This window comes from Branchiostoma belcheri, unplaced genomic scaffold (assembly GCF_001625305.1).
Source record: "Branchiostoma belcheri isolate BF01 breed outbred unplaced genomic scaffold, Haploidv18h27 scaffold27, whole genome shotgun sequence".
Lineage (NCBI taxonomy): Eukaryota > Metazoa > Chordata > Leptocardii > Amphioxiformes > Branchiostomatidae > Branchiostoma > Branchiostoma belcheri.
The window spans coordinates 3215082-3232940 of record NW_017803876.1 but is presented as its reverse complement, the minus strand read 5'-3'; the positions used below and the strand labels follow the sequence as shown (position 1 = coordinate 3232940).

The following is a 17859-nucleotide window of genomic DNA, read 5'->3' as shown; positions in this document are numbered from 1 at the left end:
CACAGTCAGAGGCACCTCTACAGAATTTCCATCCATACTGTACTTCCTATAGCCATTTCCATCTTTACCAAGAGGTTACAATTTGTACATCAGTTTTCCAACTTCTCATGCTTCAAATGCCTTCACTTCAATACTATGGAAGACATTAAATATTTTGCATGGCATTGAATTGTTACCATGGTGTGGTCTTTTGTTTCATTGAATGTACATGTACATCCCTACCAGTAGGATGGAGACTTGTAACATCAGATGCCATCAGACAGACGATACAGGCTTCTCTGAACAGAAATTTAAGAAGTTTAGTGCCTACAACATGGAAAATATTAGTAAATTTGCCAGACGTGTTCGTGCAGCATATCAAATGATCATATGTAACAGATCATAGCTTCATTTCCACCGAACAGCTTTCCAAGTCCCGTAGGGAACCTTACAATTATGTACAGTCTTATCAACATAAGCAAAAACAACCTACAGTAGATAGATAAAACATGAGCCTTGTAAGTTGTAGGACAATGTATGGTACAAAATATGCAAATCAAGCGTGGAAGCTGGATACATTTGAGTTCATACTGGTTATATATTATTAACAATATTTGTGTTTTGGTTGGGTTCTGTTTCGTTCCATAATGTTACTCCATTTTTCACTGTCATGTCGGAAACAAAATCGGCTTAAGAGTGTCAAACTGATCATATCGTCCTCAAACTTGTGCAACCCCAGATTTCCTTCTTACTACATTTCTTCAGGCATTCCCAGGTTTACACATGTAAGTCATTCAATCTCAGAGGACTAACAGTCACAAGAACAGTTTGGATGAAAAGAGCAACAAATAAAAATAATAACTACTTTTAGCAAACCTTTGAGAAAAATAGTGTCATGACTTCACCATTGCCATTGATGTACTATTACTACCCTGTGTAAGAAACTCCCAGTATCTGGGGCTTGATAAGGCCCCTCCCTGAGGAATCCAATCAGTGGGAGGGCCATTATGGGCCCTATTTAATCACAAATAGGTACTGCTATGTCAATTGGAAATGCTATGAACATATGATACAATTTCGATAAGTTGTAATGGTCAGATTTGCTTGAGCTCCTGCAACTGATGTCCATGATACATCTACAAAAAGTAAGGACATTCTTCACAAAACACCACATCCATGGCTCCTCAGACTCAAATATCCAACGATTTACATCTGCCCTCATCCTGAGCATTTCACAAGAAAATACACCGGCAAAACTATATATAAAACAGAAGAGAAATTTTGTTCTCCCCGCTGCACCTTCTTGTGACTCCCTGAACAGACATTATCCATTGATAGCTGCCGTGTGGTATTGCATTGTGCATACTTGGATAAAGAATATTTCACTATATTCATCTTGGAAGTGCAGCGCTGTGCTAGGAACTATTACTTCAAGCAAATGTTGAATCTCCAAGCAGATGTTGAAAGCAAAATTGAAACATTTCCTGCTTCTTAAGGCCGTTTATGGGAATCTGAAGTTTATAGTACATGTACATTTTGTATATACAGCTTACTATAAAGCACCAGAAGCTCTTCTGCAGCAAAACAAACCTAAGTGCACACATCTAAAGAGTATGGACATTATCCTGCACAAGAGGCAACTGGCAGTGTATAAAAATTATTGCAATAAGGCACACAGTCACTTAATGCTGGAACAGGAGAAGCAAAGCAGCAGCAGCAGCTAAACGGGGCACATAGAATTTCACACAGCATTTTAAACAGTGCACTAACTACTTTTCTTTAAATATCAAGTTTCTACATAAGGTAGTCTTCATAGTCTGTTACATCTTATATTTTCTACCCTGTATGCTATGTTGCCTCATATACAATGTAGCTCTATCTGATGGAGGTGGCAGGCTATGTGGCCAAGAATGTGAAGGTCCAGCCAGTTATCCTTCCAAAGGCAATGTGTAAGGGCTTGTATATAATAAGTGATGAAACACAATGTGTATATTTGTCAGTCTACTTCCTGGGGTTATGTGGGATGTAAGGGACCTGGTGAGAGGGGTACTGGGAGCGGGATCCAGGCAGGTGGGCATTCTGGTAGGAACCCTGGTGACCATCCACACGGCTGCCACCACCGCTGCCACGGTCAGAGTTACGTCTCTGGGGCGGGCCTGGAAACAACGGGCAAGTGAATGGTGTAAGGACGAGAAAAGATGCACACACACACACCATAAAGCATTTCTGTTAAATGTAGTATCTGTCCAAAAATGTTACAAAAACCTGTTGCTCTTCCTGACAGAATTTTCCAAGAGGTGGTTAGGAGTTGTGTTAGTACAGGCTGTTAGCAAAATAAGCTTTGGTTCATCCAACATCTGTGTGAGTCCACACACACGCCTGTGGTTAGGTCACAAACCAGGGGTGAGGTGTCAGCTGCACATAACCACGCCGTCAGCGAGCACACCACCCGCCCCACCTCTCAGGCTATCCTGTACATCATGATCGGCCTGCCCGCCTGTACCATAGCTAATGGTGGTGCTCCAGTGTCGGTCTGGTGCAGAGTTCAGCTGCACGTTGGTCACCCTGATCATCCCATGGCCCGTCTGCACCTGCCCCCGGTACGGACTGATCCCTGGAAGGCTCCCTTCCCCCGTGCTCACCATCGCTGGCTACATGGAAAAAAGACATTGACAAGAAGACAAAAGTTCAACAATGACCATCAGCAAACAAAGACACCGAAAGAGCACATTTAAGACGTTTCCTGATCATTTTTGTCTTACTTTGCAGTGGCAAGAGAAAGGTCTTGTCTTGACATCCTAAAGCTAAGGTAAGGAGCTGATATGTGAGAGGACAGGGCAGGCTGCTACCCTGTCAGCTCTGTATGGCCAACATGCAGCTGGTGGGATGGCAAGGGTGCCTACATGCATGGTCCCTGGTCAATGTGAACAAGCCTGTCCATGCATGCTCCCAGGCATTGGTGGGGAAGCCTCCCCAGCTCTTAGCACGGCCAGCATGAACGAATAGTTTCATGCACGCTGCTGTTTGGTGACAAACAAGCCTGTCCATGATTGTTCTGTGGCATTTGTGAGAAAGCCTCCCCCACTGTTAGCATGGGCAGCATGGTCATGAAGAAGCACTTTAATGCATGTTACTGCACCCTTGCAAACAAGTGTGCCCAGGCATGTTGCCAGTCCTTGCTGGAAAAAGGTTATGGATATGCTAAATTAATACAGGTACCATGATAGCTACACTAGCTTCTTGACACTTAGTGGGCTTAATACAAGGGGAGAGGACAACAGAGGAGAGAAAATAGTAGAGGAAATCATCTCACTTCATCCTGGAGTGTCTACCCGCCCGTTGGATATACTGCTGCAGGTACAGGAAGTGATGGAAAAATGTAAATGTACGGAAGACATCAGCGCTTGAAAAACCTAGGAATCATTCGGAATCAAAAGCAAAGGACAGACATGGACTTTGTCGACAGCAAGAGTCTGACAAAAACAGTAACAGAGGGATCAAGTTATCAGGTGTAATAAGCTTCTTAAGGGCATTAGAAAAACAAGATTTAGCTGACCCTTTGACAGAAAAAAAAAATTATCATTGTTCCGTTATCACTACCTCTTGTATTGGTTTCTGGACAACATTAGCTCTACCTGAAAACATCTGATTCTTCATTTTATGCATTTCATCAAATATACAGAAAGTTACATGTCAATTTTGTAGCTGTCTACCTTGTACAGATTTTTCCTATGCACATAATTATGGAGAGGGTCAGTATCATGCATTACTTCACCGGTCCATGTCTATAGGGTACCTGCTGCTCCATAAAGTAGATCTCTGCCTTGGTCCTCTCCTCAGGACTGACAGGGATCCCATCAATGATGGTGAGGTGGGGCATGCGGTATACCAACATGGGGCGGTGCATCAGCCGCCGAGACACCTGTCAATATCACACAGTAACACACAGTTTTATGTCAATGAAGGTTAAACATCCAGGTAGAACAATACATAATACAAAATAAATCAGAAAGCTGGATAAGTTCTCTGAAGCATGCACATGTCAATTTCTGATGGAAACAGGATGTGTTTGTCCATAGACCAGTCAGACACTTAAAAATGTGCACTCACGGGGTTGCTGACCACTGACAGCTCAATCAGGTTGGGTAGACCCTCCAGCTTCTCCAGCTCTGGGATTTCCTGGGGAGAAAAGCAACAGTTACTGTCACAACTGATGTGGATAAACCTCAAATAAACTAAACTTCAAAATCACCAAAATATACATGTATATTGACATAAATGATGACACAGCAGACTTGGATGTAGCTTATCTGTTTAGTATACTATGTATTATAATCATTAAACATTGTGATCTCCATGAAAAGTGGCCAATAGGCTGACTGTGATTTTGTCAAGAGTGGATAATCTATACTCAAGAATCCTAAAGCAAAGATACTAACAAACTAATCTCTGAGTCTCAACAGACTGTCTGTAGTTTAATGTACCGACCTGTATTCTGTTCATGCCCAGGTAAAGTCTCTGTAAGTTCTCCAGGTAGGACAGGTGAGACAGGTCCCTGAGGCGGTTCTCCTCCATGTGCAGTTCCTGCAGGTTCCACTGGTTGATGAAGGAGCCCTCCGCCAGAGCCTTGATCTTGTTCCTGTCCAGCACCAACTCACGCAGGTCCTGCAACCCCTCCAGACCCTCCACCTTGGTGATCTCATTACCTGGGGGAAACCAAGTGGTCATCATCGTTATGACTGGTACAGTAATGTTCTACTTGAACAACATACTTTAGGCATATCTTGTAAAGACACATGTACAAAATGTATCTTATATATTTCATGGCACTGGCTAGCCTTAATCTGTTGGAACTTTGATAACAACAATAAGTTCTCATCAACCAACCTTGAAGGAAGAGAGCCTTGAGACCGGTCAGTCTGCTGAGTTGTAGTGCTGCCATGTTGGAGATGTTATTGTACCTGTGGATGGATACGTTTATGGGCAAATCACAACAGTGTACAAAACGGTTCCCACTCATGCATATCCTGAAGACTAACTATACTTACACGTGTCACATGACTAAGTACATGTTATACTGTACTGTCATCCAATACAATGCAAAAGTCAACTGAATTAGTTCTCCTCTAGTTTGAATATATCATGCTTCTAGAAGCCCTTCCACTAGTCAGGTCCATAGAAGGCCCAATCATCCCCTGGCAGTAAGAGACTGTGTAACGCAGGCTAGTTCTCATTTTTGTTTACATCTTTTCTCCAAGCAAATACATTCAAAAGTACTAATAGACATTATTGGCAACGAGTGATTTTCTGATACTCTAGGAGAGATACCCTGATAAGTTTGGACCAATACAATAAGGATAAAGAAAGACAGAAGAACACATCAATATTTGCTGTTATATTTACATTGATACAGGGTTCTGCTTTTAATGACTCACCCCAGGTGTAGGACCTCCAGGTTCTCCATGAGTGGAGTGAAGTTCTCCGGAGCGTACTGCTCCACTCCCGGGCGGGGGATGCCGCTGATGCCAGCTGCTGTCACCGTCACACGTGTGGGCTTCATGTGCTGGGAGCCCTTCGGACGGGCCACCACCGACTCTATGTGGTTGTGATTTAAACACAGCACCTGCGCAGGTTTACAAAAACATATTACTGGATTGAACAAGGATCAGAAAAGAGTCACTCAAATATGCAAAACTGACACTCAACAGTTAAATGTGTCTAGAATCTCAAAAGCAATGCATACCCTGAGATTGGTCAGGTAGATGAGTCCACTGAAGGAAGTCAGGTTATTGTGCTCCAGGTTCACGCTGAAACAAAATCAAAAGCTTGATATAAGACTTTAAATTAGTACATAATGCCTTATCTGCTTAGCACTCAGCACTCATGAGAAAGTGGCACAAAATTTGTACAGGTTACATTGCAGCAACAGGGAACGCTAAGCTTCATTCTGTGATCAATAGCTTTCCTCCAAAAAAGTTTACTTTGTACCTTCTGAGGTTCTGGAAGACGTCCACCTTGCCCATGTCGACATGTCTGATGGCCTGGTGAGGCAGGTCCAGCTCACGCAGCTCGTGGAAGTTGGCATGGCCAGTGTGCTCTGCCACAAAGTCCTGTGTCAGTCTGGGAAATGGTCACAAAACTCAGTAAACACAGAAATAACTTTGGCACATCCTTAATTTAGATTCTCTTATAAACACCACTAAAACATAATATATAACCAGCCTTGGCTGTATGCCTGTGATATGCCTAGCATGTTATATTGAAGGATGGTTACACCAGCTATACAGTATGGGTACAGAATATTTGCTTTAACTCTACTTGAATTGGCTGTGCCATTTTTATTTCAGCTATCCTATATTACTACATTACACCATTAACACAGTAACCATGTCTCACCTGCCACCAAATGTGTCCTTGGCTATGCCCCCTTCGGAAGACTCCTGTGAGAAAGGGAAATACGTACTTCATATTGGACTGCCAAAAAGGTGATACATTGTTGCACATCAAAAAGAATAGCACATCACCAGGAAATATATACAGTTGACGTGATTGATCCTCTCCACTTACAATGGCCACCCCATCCAGGGCCTTGAGTGACTTGAGATGATACACAATGAAGAGTCGGTAGTTCTCTGCCTGCTGTGCTACAGGGTTGCCAAACAGGTCAAGGATAACAAAGTTGGGAAGGGCCTGCAACAGAAAAAAATGATTGACACAACAAAGGAATAGATATCTTCATAGAAAAGCAGGCAAGTATCCGATCATTCTCATTATCATAAACTACGAAGTTGATAATTGTATAAGAAACTGGGTCTAAGTCCAGCGGCCCATCCAAGACTCCCACCTTGAGATGGAAGATCTCCCTGATGTTACAGATGTTGTTGTTGCCCACATACAGCTCAATCAGGGCTGTGGCCTTCTGCAGGCCGTGGAGGGAGTTGACTCTGTTGTTCTCCACAGACAGGTAGTGGAGCTGGGTTAACTTGTCCAGCCCTGCCCCGTCCAGGGACACTATTCTGTTACTGCCCAGGGACAGCCTTCTCAACCTCACAAGCTTGGAAAGACCTGGAAAAGGCAGATAGGTTTGACAACAGGCCTTATATTGTCTTGTAGAACACTCAAACAGGTAGGATGCATCTCGAATCTAAATTCTTCAGTTCAGTTCAGTTCATCCTTTTTAAGGTGACGCCATAAGGTGTCTCCACAACCTCCTGTCTCGCATGACCGAGGACATTCACTTACCTTCCAACCTAGTGAGGCAGTTGCCCTCCAGACTGAGCTCCTCCAGCTGCTGACAGCTGTCCAGCCCCTCGATTGCGTGTGATGTCGTTGTCGTTGAAGGACGCCCATCTCAGGTTCTCCAGCTTCTCCAGGTTGGACAACTTGCTGATGTGCTGCCCGTCCAAGTTCAAGGTGGTCACCTGGATATACAGGAATGATAATGATTAGAGTATTTATTGACCACAAAGATTGAATTTTACAACAGCAGAGTATTTTTCAACATTGGCCCTAGCCCTTTTAGAGCAAGTGAATCCTTTCCCTTCTTGACTAGAGAGTAATGGACATCCAACATAATGCCATGTGTATTCAAAATTTATATAGCTTATTATATAGGTCAATCACAACATTTGCCAACCCCAGGATTGAACACTGTAAAAGAGGAAAATCTTTTACTATGCTACAACAGATAAAATGGTGAAATGGTTTCACTCAATGGCTTTCAGAGAAAAAAAAACATTGATTGCTATCACAGATGCAAATATTTTTTACAGTTCTAACTGACCTTATTGTACCAGAAGCTGTCCTGTTCCCCAGCGCGGTCAGGCTTGTTCCTGCTGACCTGGGTCAGGATCTGTGCATACGGAGCCAGACTCAAGCTGCGTGGCCGTAACTGGTCTGTCCTGGAGTGGGCTAGTAACGACACCTGGTAGGACAGTAACGAAATGTCGAAACTTGCTATTTGTATTATTGTACAGACACAGAAAAGTCTCCAGTTATACATTGTGTGCTTTGACATATATTCATTTGCCCTAAACACACTACCAACATGTACATGTGACTGTACATATTCCACTTATCAAGTAATCAGGCTAAAGAGATTAAAGATACATGATTGTACTTTCAAGGAGTAAGGTGTCAGATCTAGAAGATCCACCTGTGATATTCTGGAGCCTGCTGCCAGCCTTAGTGCAGCTGTTGCCTCTGCCTCTGTCACAGTGACACCGTTTAGCTTGGTCAGGGATTTCAGTCTGCCGATGGTCCTTAATCTGAGGTCATCGGGCTGGGGAAACAGAATGGATTTTGACATACAAGTTGTATGGAAAACCTGGTACCAGTGGACTAGCCCTCTGCTGTAGTGCGTGCACAATTGTGTGGCTAAAAGACTTTTAAAAAGAGAGACACTCACCTATACACAGTAAACTACTGGAAGGTGTGAGAAGGATTTTAGCTAGCTTCATGGCTGATTAAAAAAATCAATTTTGTCTGAGAAAATTCATAAACTTTCAGATAAGAGATATCCTTGCAATCAGGTCTTAAAAGGTCATCAATCCTTATACAAGACGTACATGATGGTATATTACCACACTGACTACACAATTGCGGAAACTGTACCATGCTGAGATGTTAACAGCTTAACTTCGCACTGGACCCACCTTCTGCCATGGATTCTGCCTGAGGTCCAGTGAGGTTAGGTTAGGGGTGTGTTTCCGTAGGATGGACAAGTCATCTTTGGTGTTACTCAGCTCATTCCAGCTGATGTCCAAAGTCTTCAGGCGAGACAGGCCCTGGGAATCGTGACAATAACATCTTTATTTTCCTTTGCCTTGACATGTGAAACGTCTATATTCTCAAATATCATTCTGATGAAAACGAGAATCAAATGAAAAAGGGTGATACCTTTACACCCTCCAGTGAAGTCAGCTTGTTGAAGCTGGCATCCAGATATTCCAAGTTGGTCTGGACAGAGGTAAGAAAACATGTCGTTAAGGGGGCACACCCCAGTTTATTTTGGGTCTCAATTCGATTCTGCATACCCTCAACTCTAGCGACCGTCTCTTTCAGGAAATACCTCTTAAGCCAAAACACTCTGTTTTCAAATGAAGGATATCCCTCTAGCTACGAGAACAATAGAATTTCAATTTCTTTCCCCTCTCACATTTTAGTAAATTTTAGGGGGAAAAAGAATTTTTCGATGAAAAATGATGCCAAAAATTGGCCATTTTCACGTGGAATTAAACCCATCACCCAGATTTTAGCCACCGATATGACTTATATGGTCGGAAAGAGAAAACCCTTATGTATTATTAAGAAAAGTATAAAGAAAATCCTAACACTGAGATTATCACAATAGCGCGTTGCGCGAGGCATAGCTACAGCACCCCCAGAACGCATACAAGGCAAAACTAGGTCAAACCGAAGCACCGCGCTCAGGGCGGAAGGACACCCGGAAGTAAGTCTCGGGCCCGAAATCAATTTTCACCCAAAACACGCCACTTCTTACACTTTCCAGCCATGTTAGTAGTTAATCCCATTTTGCAGCAGATTATGAGAAATGTAAACTCAAACATGAACCACCGGAACCCCTTCATCACTTTTTTTCCGGGCACTACAGTGGACCCCTGTCGCGGAAGAATTGGTGTGTGCACCGTTAGATTTAAAGCCAACAAAAAGTTTGTCACTGAATACCAAATCAAGAGACCCCAAATGTTCTACTTTGCTACAGTTTCCTCTAGAACTAAGCTCGATTTTGAATACCGATTTCTGCCAGAACAAACGGTAGTGTAAATGTAAGATGTTGATTCCGTACCAAGTGTGCGACATCCTCAAGTTTGTTGAGTTCGTTGAAGCTCACCACAAGCCTCTTGAGGGACGGCATAGAGGACAAGTTCTTGAGCCGACGTAGACCCTTGGCATGAAGGTTCAGCATCTGAGAAAAAAATCCTTATGTTATACAGTATATGTATAGGGACTACAAATGGCACTCCAACAGACCTATTAGAATACTAAGAAGACTGTAAAGCCATCTAAGAAGCTACCATCAAGTGGTGTCGGTTGGCTTGAGAGATTATCCCACTCCATACATCTAATGAATGATAGCAATCATTAACCCACCGTCACAGCAGGCAAGGATGAAGCTTTAGTCATCTTCAGGATAAGGTCCTCTGTCAACTCCAGCAATCTACGGAGAAAATAATGATTGCCGTCAGGACAACATAAATTTCATTACATCTCACTTGAAGATTTTGAACATTGCAGTGCAGGATCAGTACGGGAAAGATTTGCCTTTTTCCCCCACATGCATCGAATAAATGAATACCCTTGGCTAATTGGCAATAATCTAAAAATAAGCTTCTAGAATGACCAAAAGAGCAAAAAATTCTAGTATGCTTCAGCATTAGATATTTTTTACCTTGGCCTTGGAGTGATCTCTGGCTTCATCTGGAGTACATCATCGTCCACCTGCGGGTCCTGAGGGAAGAACGGCTGCTGGGGCTGAGACTGGGCTTTGTTCTCTGTACTACTGCTGCTCACAGTCCCTTCACTGCTCACCGAGAACGGCGATCTCGGCTTTTGCTAAGGGACAGATAAATGCACATGAGGACTCAAGTTAGAAAATCAGAACACTGGAACATCTAATGAAGCTGATTCTGCAGACATGAAAGGCTGCTCACCCTTGTGATGTACTCAAAGTCGATGACGTACTCCGGCATGACCAGCTCGTGGTCAAACACGAACCACTCACACTGCCGACCGCTGCAGTCACACTCCGTATGGGGGCCTCCTGAGTTCAGGATACTGCTCACTACATCTGGGAATACATGAGGAAACACACACATTAACTACTGCAAAGAACCTCATGACTAGCCTCTTTAATTGACTGCAAACAATCAGTAACAAAGATTGTAAAGTGAAAATGGCATGCACCTTTCTTTGGACTTTGTGGGTCTTCCAGCTTTCTGGGTCTGAATACTGAGTCTGCTTCTGGGTAGTTCTCTTTGCATATGCTGTAAGATGACGAAAGGACAAAGTTAAATAAACTACATATTAACCCAGATACGTCAGTAGAAATGCGATCTTTACTAAAAAGAGTAGAAACACACAGATATATTTGAGGAATAGCCCAACAAGAAGATGAGGCTGAAAGAAAATCTCAACTTACGACTTGCTGTCCTTGGCAGGAGAACTTTTCCCCATGTACACCTTGCAGACAATCAATTGTCCTGAAAAACACATACTTAGTCAACAGAGAAACATGCCATTCACATCTGTAAATGAACGAATTGCAGCCTGTAAAACATTGCAGCCATAAATTAGAAGACAAATTTGACAACATGTAGACACTGTCAGGAACATAACACAATTAACTATCCTACCTTCAAGCTACGAAAAAGAACAACAGAATGAAGGATGAATACTACTTTTCATAATTCCACATGCACCAAACAACTAGTGGACTAATCAAAGACAAGCAGGAGTTATACTCTCTGTTGAACATCAACGTACCATGTCTGAAAGGACAGGAGTCAGCAGCAGCTCTGCCCTTGGCCACCTTCTGGTGGAAGTCTATCCTGTGCTGCTCAGCCAGACTCAAGCTGTTGGACAGGGGAATGGCACCATCTCGACCGAGTTGCTATAATATGAGGGAAGGGAAATTGACACTTTATTTCTAGTGCAAACTTTTGACAAATAAAAAAATGGAGAGCTTATGGCTGGAACTTCTGAGAAATTCTTATGGTCACCTAGACTTGAACTATGTATTTCCACCTACCTGATAGGTGTGTGCATCCATAAATCCTTCCTCTAAGACCCTGTGTGGATCCGTACCAGCTCCTGGCAGCTCAGGGTCCCACACGTAGAACAGGTACTCCAGGTACTTCTTAAAGGCATTCGTCCTGTCAAAATAAAGAGAGCGGCCATGATATGAGTTGCCTTACATGGGCTGATCCCACTAAATTACAAACTGCATCATTACATGTGTATAAAATAGGAGAATAGCCCATTTGCAAGTCATGTGTTTGTCAAGTTTACAAGATGTTGTCAAGCACATCAAATGCTTATTCCACATGATTACAATTTTTTATTACAATATCTTTGTTGCTAGCTTTTTGAAAAAAATGCAGCCATGTATAAGAAAGCAACTGCTCACTTGTTGGTATAAGAAGCGTTGTCTGATTTGTCGGAGATGGCTGCAGTGAGTTTCTCCTCAAACCTGGTCCTGAGGATGCGGTTGTGCACTCTGGTGATCCGGTGGATCTTTATACCCAGAATGCCCTGCCCCTTGTAGTCCCCTGCACAGAACCTGGACAGGATTAGGTCATGGCAAGAGTTGAACCTGCAGGGAAAAAACAGAGGTCAGGCAGGCTAGGCAAATTGACCATTGATCAACTGCTCAGGAACTCTAAAATTGACAAGTACACACATGTCATGAAGAAAATAACCTTCAAAGCAAGACTTCCCCACACTGATTCCTTTGGAATGTCTCCAATTTTGATAACTTACCACACATCCGTGGACCTGCCGTCTTCAAATCTCACGTTTCCTCCCGTCTCCAGCTCAGTCACCAGTCTGCGAACGGTCTGCTCGGACACTGACTTGATCCTACTGCAACTGTCTTCATAGTACTCCTCAACTCTGAGACAATAAAATACATACAGTCAAACATCAGGCTGGCATAGTACATCATTTTGTCAAATACACGTCAACTTTCAACCTACAATTTACTGCTTCCTCTTGGTTCTCCCATCATCTTCAACAAATGAGCAGCTCTCCACTTATTGCTAAGCACTTTCCACTGAGAACAACCAATTTGTGTTACCATCTCCATGCCCTTTTCTATCCAAAGAAAACTGTCCACAGACTAGTACTCAGTACTCACTCCTTCAGTCTCTTCTCCCAGGTCAGGAGCCGCTGTCTGACAGCCCCCATCTTGGCCTTCAACATGTCCACCCTCTTCTCCTTCTCCCCCTCCTGGTCACTCTCTGTACCACTCTCCTGTCCATCCTCTCCCTCGTCTTTCACTTTTTCCTTCTCAACCTCCTCCTTCGGGGATGGAGCACCCAGGGCTATCTCCTCCAAATCTCTTTCCACCTAGTAATACACATAAGATGTATAGTAAATAACAAACACAAAGCATATGCATAGTCAAACCTGTCTAAAGCGACTACTCATGGGGCTTGAACAGAATAAGTGGTCACTATAGATGGGGCTCTTAATGCTTAGGTCACCATCAGGTAAGTGGAGGAAATATTCTCAGGGACCACAAAGTAGCCACAATGGCCAGGTAATCAAGCAGACTAAACCAGTTGTCTTGGGAGAGGACAGATGATTTGTAAGATATACACAATTGAAACGCATTTCGAAAGGATATCATTGATGACTACATCTGATTCATTACTATTTCAATACTTTCTGTCAACTTACAGATTTGATGCAGAACTGAAGCGCCCTCATCCTTTCATGTGGGAACTGTAGGAGGCTGTGTTTCTGCTGCTGAAGCCTGTTGAGCATGTCCATCATGTTGCGCTGGATGGTCTTGACACGCATGTTGTAATACATCTTCTTCTTCACAACTGTAGTCTGAAGTGTTGTGTAGACAAATACATTTTAATATTCCATTTGACAGCAGTTAGTTTTAAACTAATATGTTGTAATATTTAGCAGTATTAAGATATAGTATTGTGATTAAGAGTGAAACAGATTATCATAGACACCAAAAACAATTCACTTACAAGTATGAAACGATCACAAAATTTGCTGTACAAACCTCTGCTAAATCCTTGAGAGCCTTGCTGGAGACATCGAAAGCGTCCAGCCTGGTGATGTTGGGTAGATGGTACAGGATGTGTGTGGAGTAGTTACACAGTAAGCACACAGGGTTGGGGAGGTACTGAGGGTCCTTCAGACCCAGGGATTGGAGGAACTGGAGACGGATCAGGTTGGTCAGGTCCTGGGGAAGACATAACATACAACACACATCATGATAGGTAAAAACACATGCTTCTAATGACACTATTACTGCCAGATAGAACTGTTGTAAAAATATATATACCCATCAAGTCTCACAGTTCTTTCATGATATCATGATATAGTTCTAATCTCAGCTCAGTCATAAGTCTATAGTGTAAATTGGACTGATGAAATACATTCTTCAGAAAACTCAGAATGGTTTCCCACCTTGAAGGAAGCAATCCTATTGCCAGAGAGGTTCAGAGACTCCAAATTTACAGCACAATCCAAGGAGTGACCTGTGGCAGAGGCAATGTGAAAATAGAAGAAATATATTAACATTCTCATCTCATATACATGTAGTAGTGAAATACATTTTCATCTTTATCTCATGTAGAATGGAGAAATACTTATGGTGGTTTTAAACCATGAACATGTGCTCTGTCTTGCATCAAGTAGTTATGGTTGTTTCAACAACAAACTTGAAGCACCGTAAACTTTTCTTTCCCCTCCAACTGCAAGATTAAGTCTCCACCCATGCACTTTGAAATCAATCGCTGTGCCTGATAATGTTACACAAAAAAACAGAAATACTCACCAATCTTTTCAATGAGATTGTTAGCCAGATTGAGCTCTCTCAACCTGCTCAGTCCCTGCAGTCCCTACAAGTAAAACAATGTATAAGACAAAACATTTGACAATACAAAAATTATTTGTGCCAATGTTTTAGCATATCAATTTCAATTTATATTACAACCTTCAATAAGTAATATTTAGGATGGCTAGATTTTGACCCAGATATGCAGGCTATTCCTATCAATACAATTGATACACTTGATTTCACAGTCTAAAAGTAGGCCAAACTATCACAATTTCGTTATGTGTACCTCTATCATTGGTATCTTGTTATCAGAGAGCCACAGAACTTCCAGCCTCTTGAGATTCCCCAGGTTTTCTATCTTGGTGATCTCATTGGAGTACAGAAACAACTTCTGCAGACTGGGGTTGGCCTCCATACCACTGGTTTCCTGAAATCACCAAACATCATGTCTCAAATGTTAGATAATTCATGTATCGTTATGGTAAGAATATATCCATTCTCGCAATAGGAATCTAATACAACATCAGCACATGGGTAAATACATGAGTGGTCTCTTTCAATCCATGACCACTTGGATCTGAACTCTTCTTCATAAATTTCCAGAACCAAATATTTCTGAAATGATGTAAAGCTGAGTAATCCTGGCACAAACGAAGCCCACCAAAACTGAATGACAGTTAACACTAGATACACAGTCATGTATGTTATGTACACATGTAGTTGTAACTTGTAAGTTTTCCTGTACCTTAAGTTTACACTCTGACACCCACAGTTCCTTCAGCTGTGCCAGATGCTGTAGCCCCTCAATTTTCCTGATGTTTTGCCCATTGATTCTCAGGCAGGTCAGATTGACAAATTTGTCCAGCCCCAACATGCGAGGCATGCCTGAGAAGAACATCTCCAGCTGGGTGGTACTGGTGACCTGGTTGTCCAGCTTCTGGAAATTCAGCCCGTTGGAGATGCACTGTAGAAGTGATAGGAACATAATAACTGCCATGTACATACTGAGTAATATTATCAAGCATCATTTACTCCAAGTTTCCAAATACACTTAGTTTTGTCAGGCAATTGATTCCTAAGTTTAATGTCTTACATGTAATGTTAAGGTACAGGTACTTGCAGATTGGAGACTGTTTTGGTCAGTGTAAAACATGACAGCTGTAAATAGCATTAGAAAGGACCATTTGGTAATTGTTTATCTACATGTATAATCTCAATCCATACAGCTGGCTATGATACTTTACCAGCAGCTAGGATATACATGTAAAGTACTTATCATCAAAGTGAATTAGTGTATGCAAAACAAGGCTCTAAATGAGTTGTATTAAATATTGCAAGTGCCAAATATGCTGCTAAAGCTGAATAATAGATCAGTTCTGACAACACAGCCAAGCAATCAATACAAACCCAATCCAGTGGTCTGGTCCAATGTTTTATCATGTCATGCTTCTTATCAAAGCAGCAGGCCAATACCAGGAAAATGTATAATTACATATCTGTACTTATTTTTGCTTTGCATAATGTTAGAGATACCGTAGGTCATTGGTTAGGATCACTCTAGATATTTGACATCATTGATATTTTTTTTTACTTTGACAGTGAACAGCCAGTCAATAGCCACTGCCTTTTAATCTTATTACAATCTTTAATAGATACCTATGTCATTACACAAGCAGTCTTGCCAAATAACATTGAATCCTCATAATATTTTATATCATTCTGAGAAGATCCAGTGTTGCCCTGCAGCACAACTTACTATCTCCTTCAGCACATCATCTATCTCCTCCTGCGTAGGTGCGGCGAGCACATCTTTCTTCCCGTCAGACTTGGTCGCCGCGGCCTGCCCGGGGGTGCGGAACCTGCTCAGGTCCATGGTCGATGCTGTGTGCTTTGACGTCACCCTCTAAAACACCAGTTCCCAGGGGATTGGTGTCTGCTAGCTGCAGATCTTCACCAGTAATGAACAAAGGCTCCCCGGGGCACTGTGATCCATAATAAGCATATTTGTGTTCAGTCTAGATCTACTGCTTTTTGCTACATAATTCAAATAACTTGAGCAAACAGACGTTAGTATTGATGTCTTGGAGACAGAAAGCATTTGCACAAAGCCTCTTCTCTGAAAATTCATTTTCGAAAATTTTATAATCACCATTTTCATCATGTGGAAACTACACACAATATTACTTCATATAGTTAACTAAGATTCTTCCAAACGTAATGTTACAAAGTGCACAACATTGGGTAGTTATAACCAAGGACTAGAACAAACACCCATGTGCAACGACCAAGCCAAAAACCACACTCCGGTCGCGGCCCAAAATTTATATGCCCCGTCCTATCCAGGGATGCCACTGCCCCCCTCCCTACGAAGTGACAAATTTGTCATTGACAGGACACTTATTCTACGTCCATTTAGCGAGCTTAAATAAACTCAGGAACATGTCTACTTACGGCTTGATCCACTTCTCCCTCAACTAAGCCATTTCCCCCCTTAACTCTGACATTGTCAACGGTTTAGTCAACACTGCTACCAAAACTTGATCTCCTTTCCGCCATCTTGGATGTTTGTTTGGGACGGGAAATAACTCCTGCTGATTGGACTAGAGCGCTCACGTGACTAGTGAAAGTGGGTGGGCCTTGTAGTCATGGAAAACAAAGCCAGGAGGTTCTTTACACAAATCAAGGTTGTATAGACCTCCTTGCACGAATCAGCTTTATTCAGCAGCTAATGCTTTATTTACTGACCTAGGGTTATGGTTTAATAGCGAAACAGACATTATGGGGTGTCAGTAATAGCCAGTGTCTGGAAACATGATAATCATAACTTTACAGTTTACACCTCCAAACAATTGATGTGTAAGTAGTTTTACTTTGGTCAAACATACAGTAGCTTTGACTTTGATTTAAAGTCACAGATGTCATAAATAATCAAGATTATAAGGCCACATAACAGGAACAGACAGAAAGATTGTAAATATGTGTACTTTATTTATGGCAAAAATTAAGACATTGACTTTGGGATAGGTTTATAAATTATTAAACAGTGAAAGGATAAAACTAGTAAACAGTAGCTAGGAAAGACCTTTTAGTCAGCTGAGGGACAGCAAACAGCATGGCTACACTGCGTCTATTTCTCAAATTCTCTATTAACAAAGCAGTCATGTTCATGTCAAATGAATGGTAACAAAATCTAGGACTTGCAACATTTAGTTTTATTGGGTGATTATGCATGGATATTTGTAATACTAATTTTCGTCCGTTGCAGCATTTTCCAAAATGAAGCAGCTTTCTACCATACACAAATGCTAAATAGAATGATAGATGCTGGTACT

At 42.1% G+C, this 17859-nt stretch overlaps 1 protein-coding gene across 1 annotated transcript; it reads right to left on the bottom strand.

Annotated features, from left to right (window-relative positions):
- Positions 1-6: 6 nt before the first annotated feature.
- On the bottom strand, positions 7-17107 carry LOC109472272 (leucine-rich repeat-containing protein 9-like). The gene is given in 37 exon segments (XM_019771934.1): positions 7-2135; positions 2438-2630; positions 3776-3901; positions 4090-4158; positions 4468-4685; positions 4867-4940; positions 5415-5602; positions 5723-5786; positions 5968-6099; positions 6376-6419; positions 6547-6669; positions 6824-7044; positions 7222-7294; positions 7296-7400; positions 7763-7903; positions 8135-8260; positions 8634-8765; positions 8878-8937; positions 9788-9907; positions 10093-10159; positions 10391-10554; positions 10653-10789; positions 10906-10985; positions 11141-11201; positions 11485-11611; positions 11750-11873; positions 12128-12313; positions 12481-12612; positions 12857-13068; positions 13402-13557; positions 13745-13927; positions 14155-14225; positions 14525-14588; positions 14814-14954; positions 15273-15491; positions 16284-16509; positions 16979-17107. Coding segments are annotated over 36 exon segments (4605 nt in total). The 5' UTR covers positions 16401-16509; positions 16979-17107; the 3' UTR covers positions 7-1980.
- Between the last annotated feature and the right edge of the window lie 752 nt (positions 17108-17859).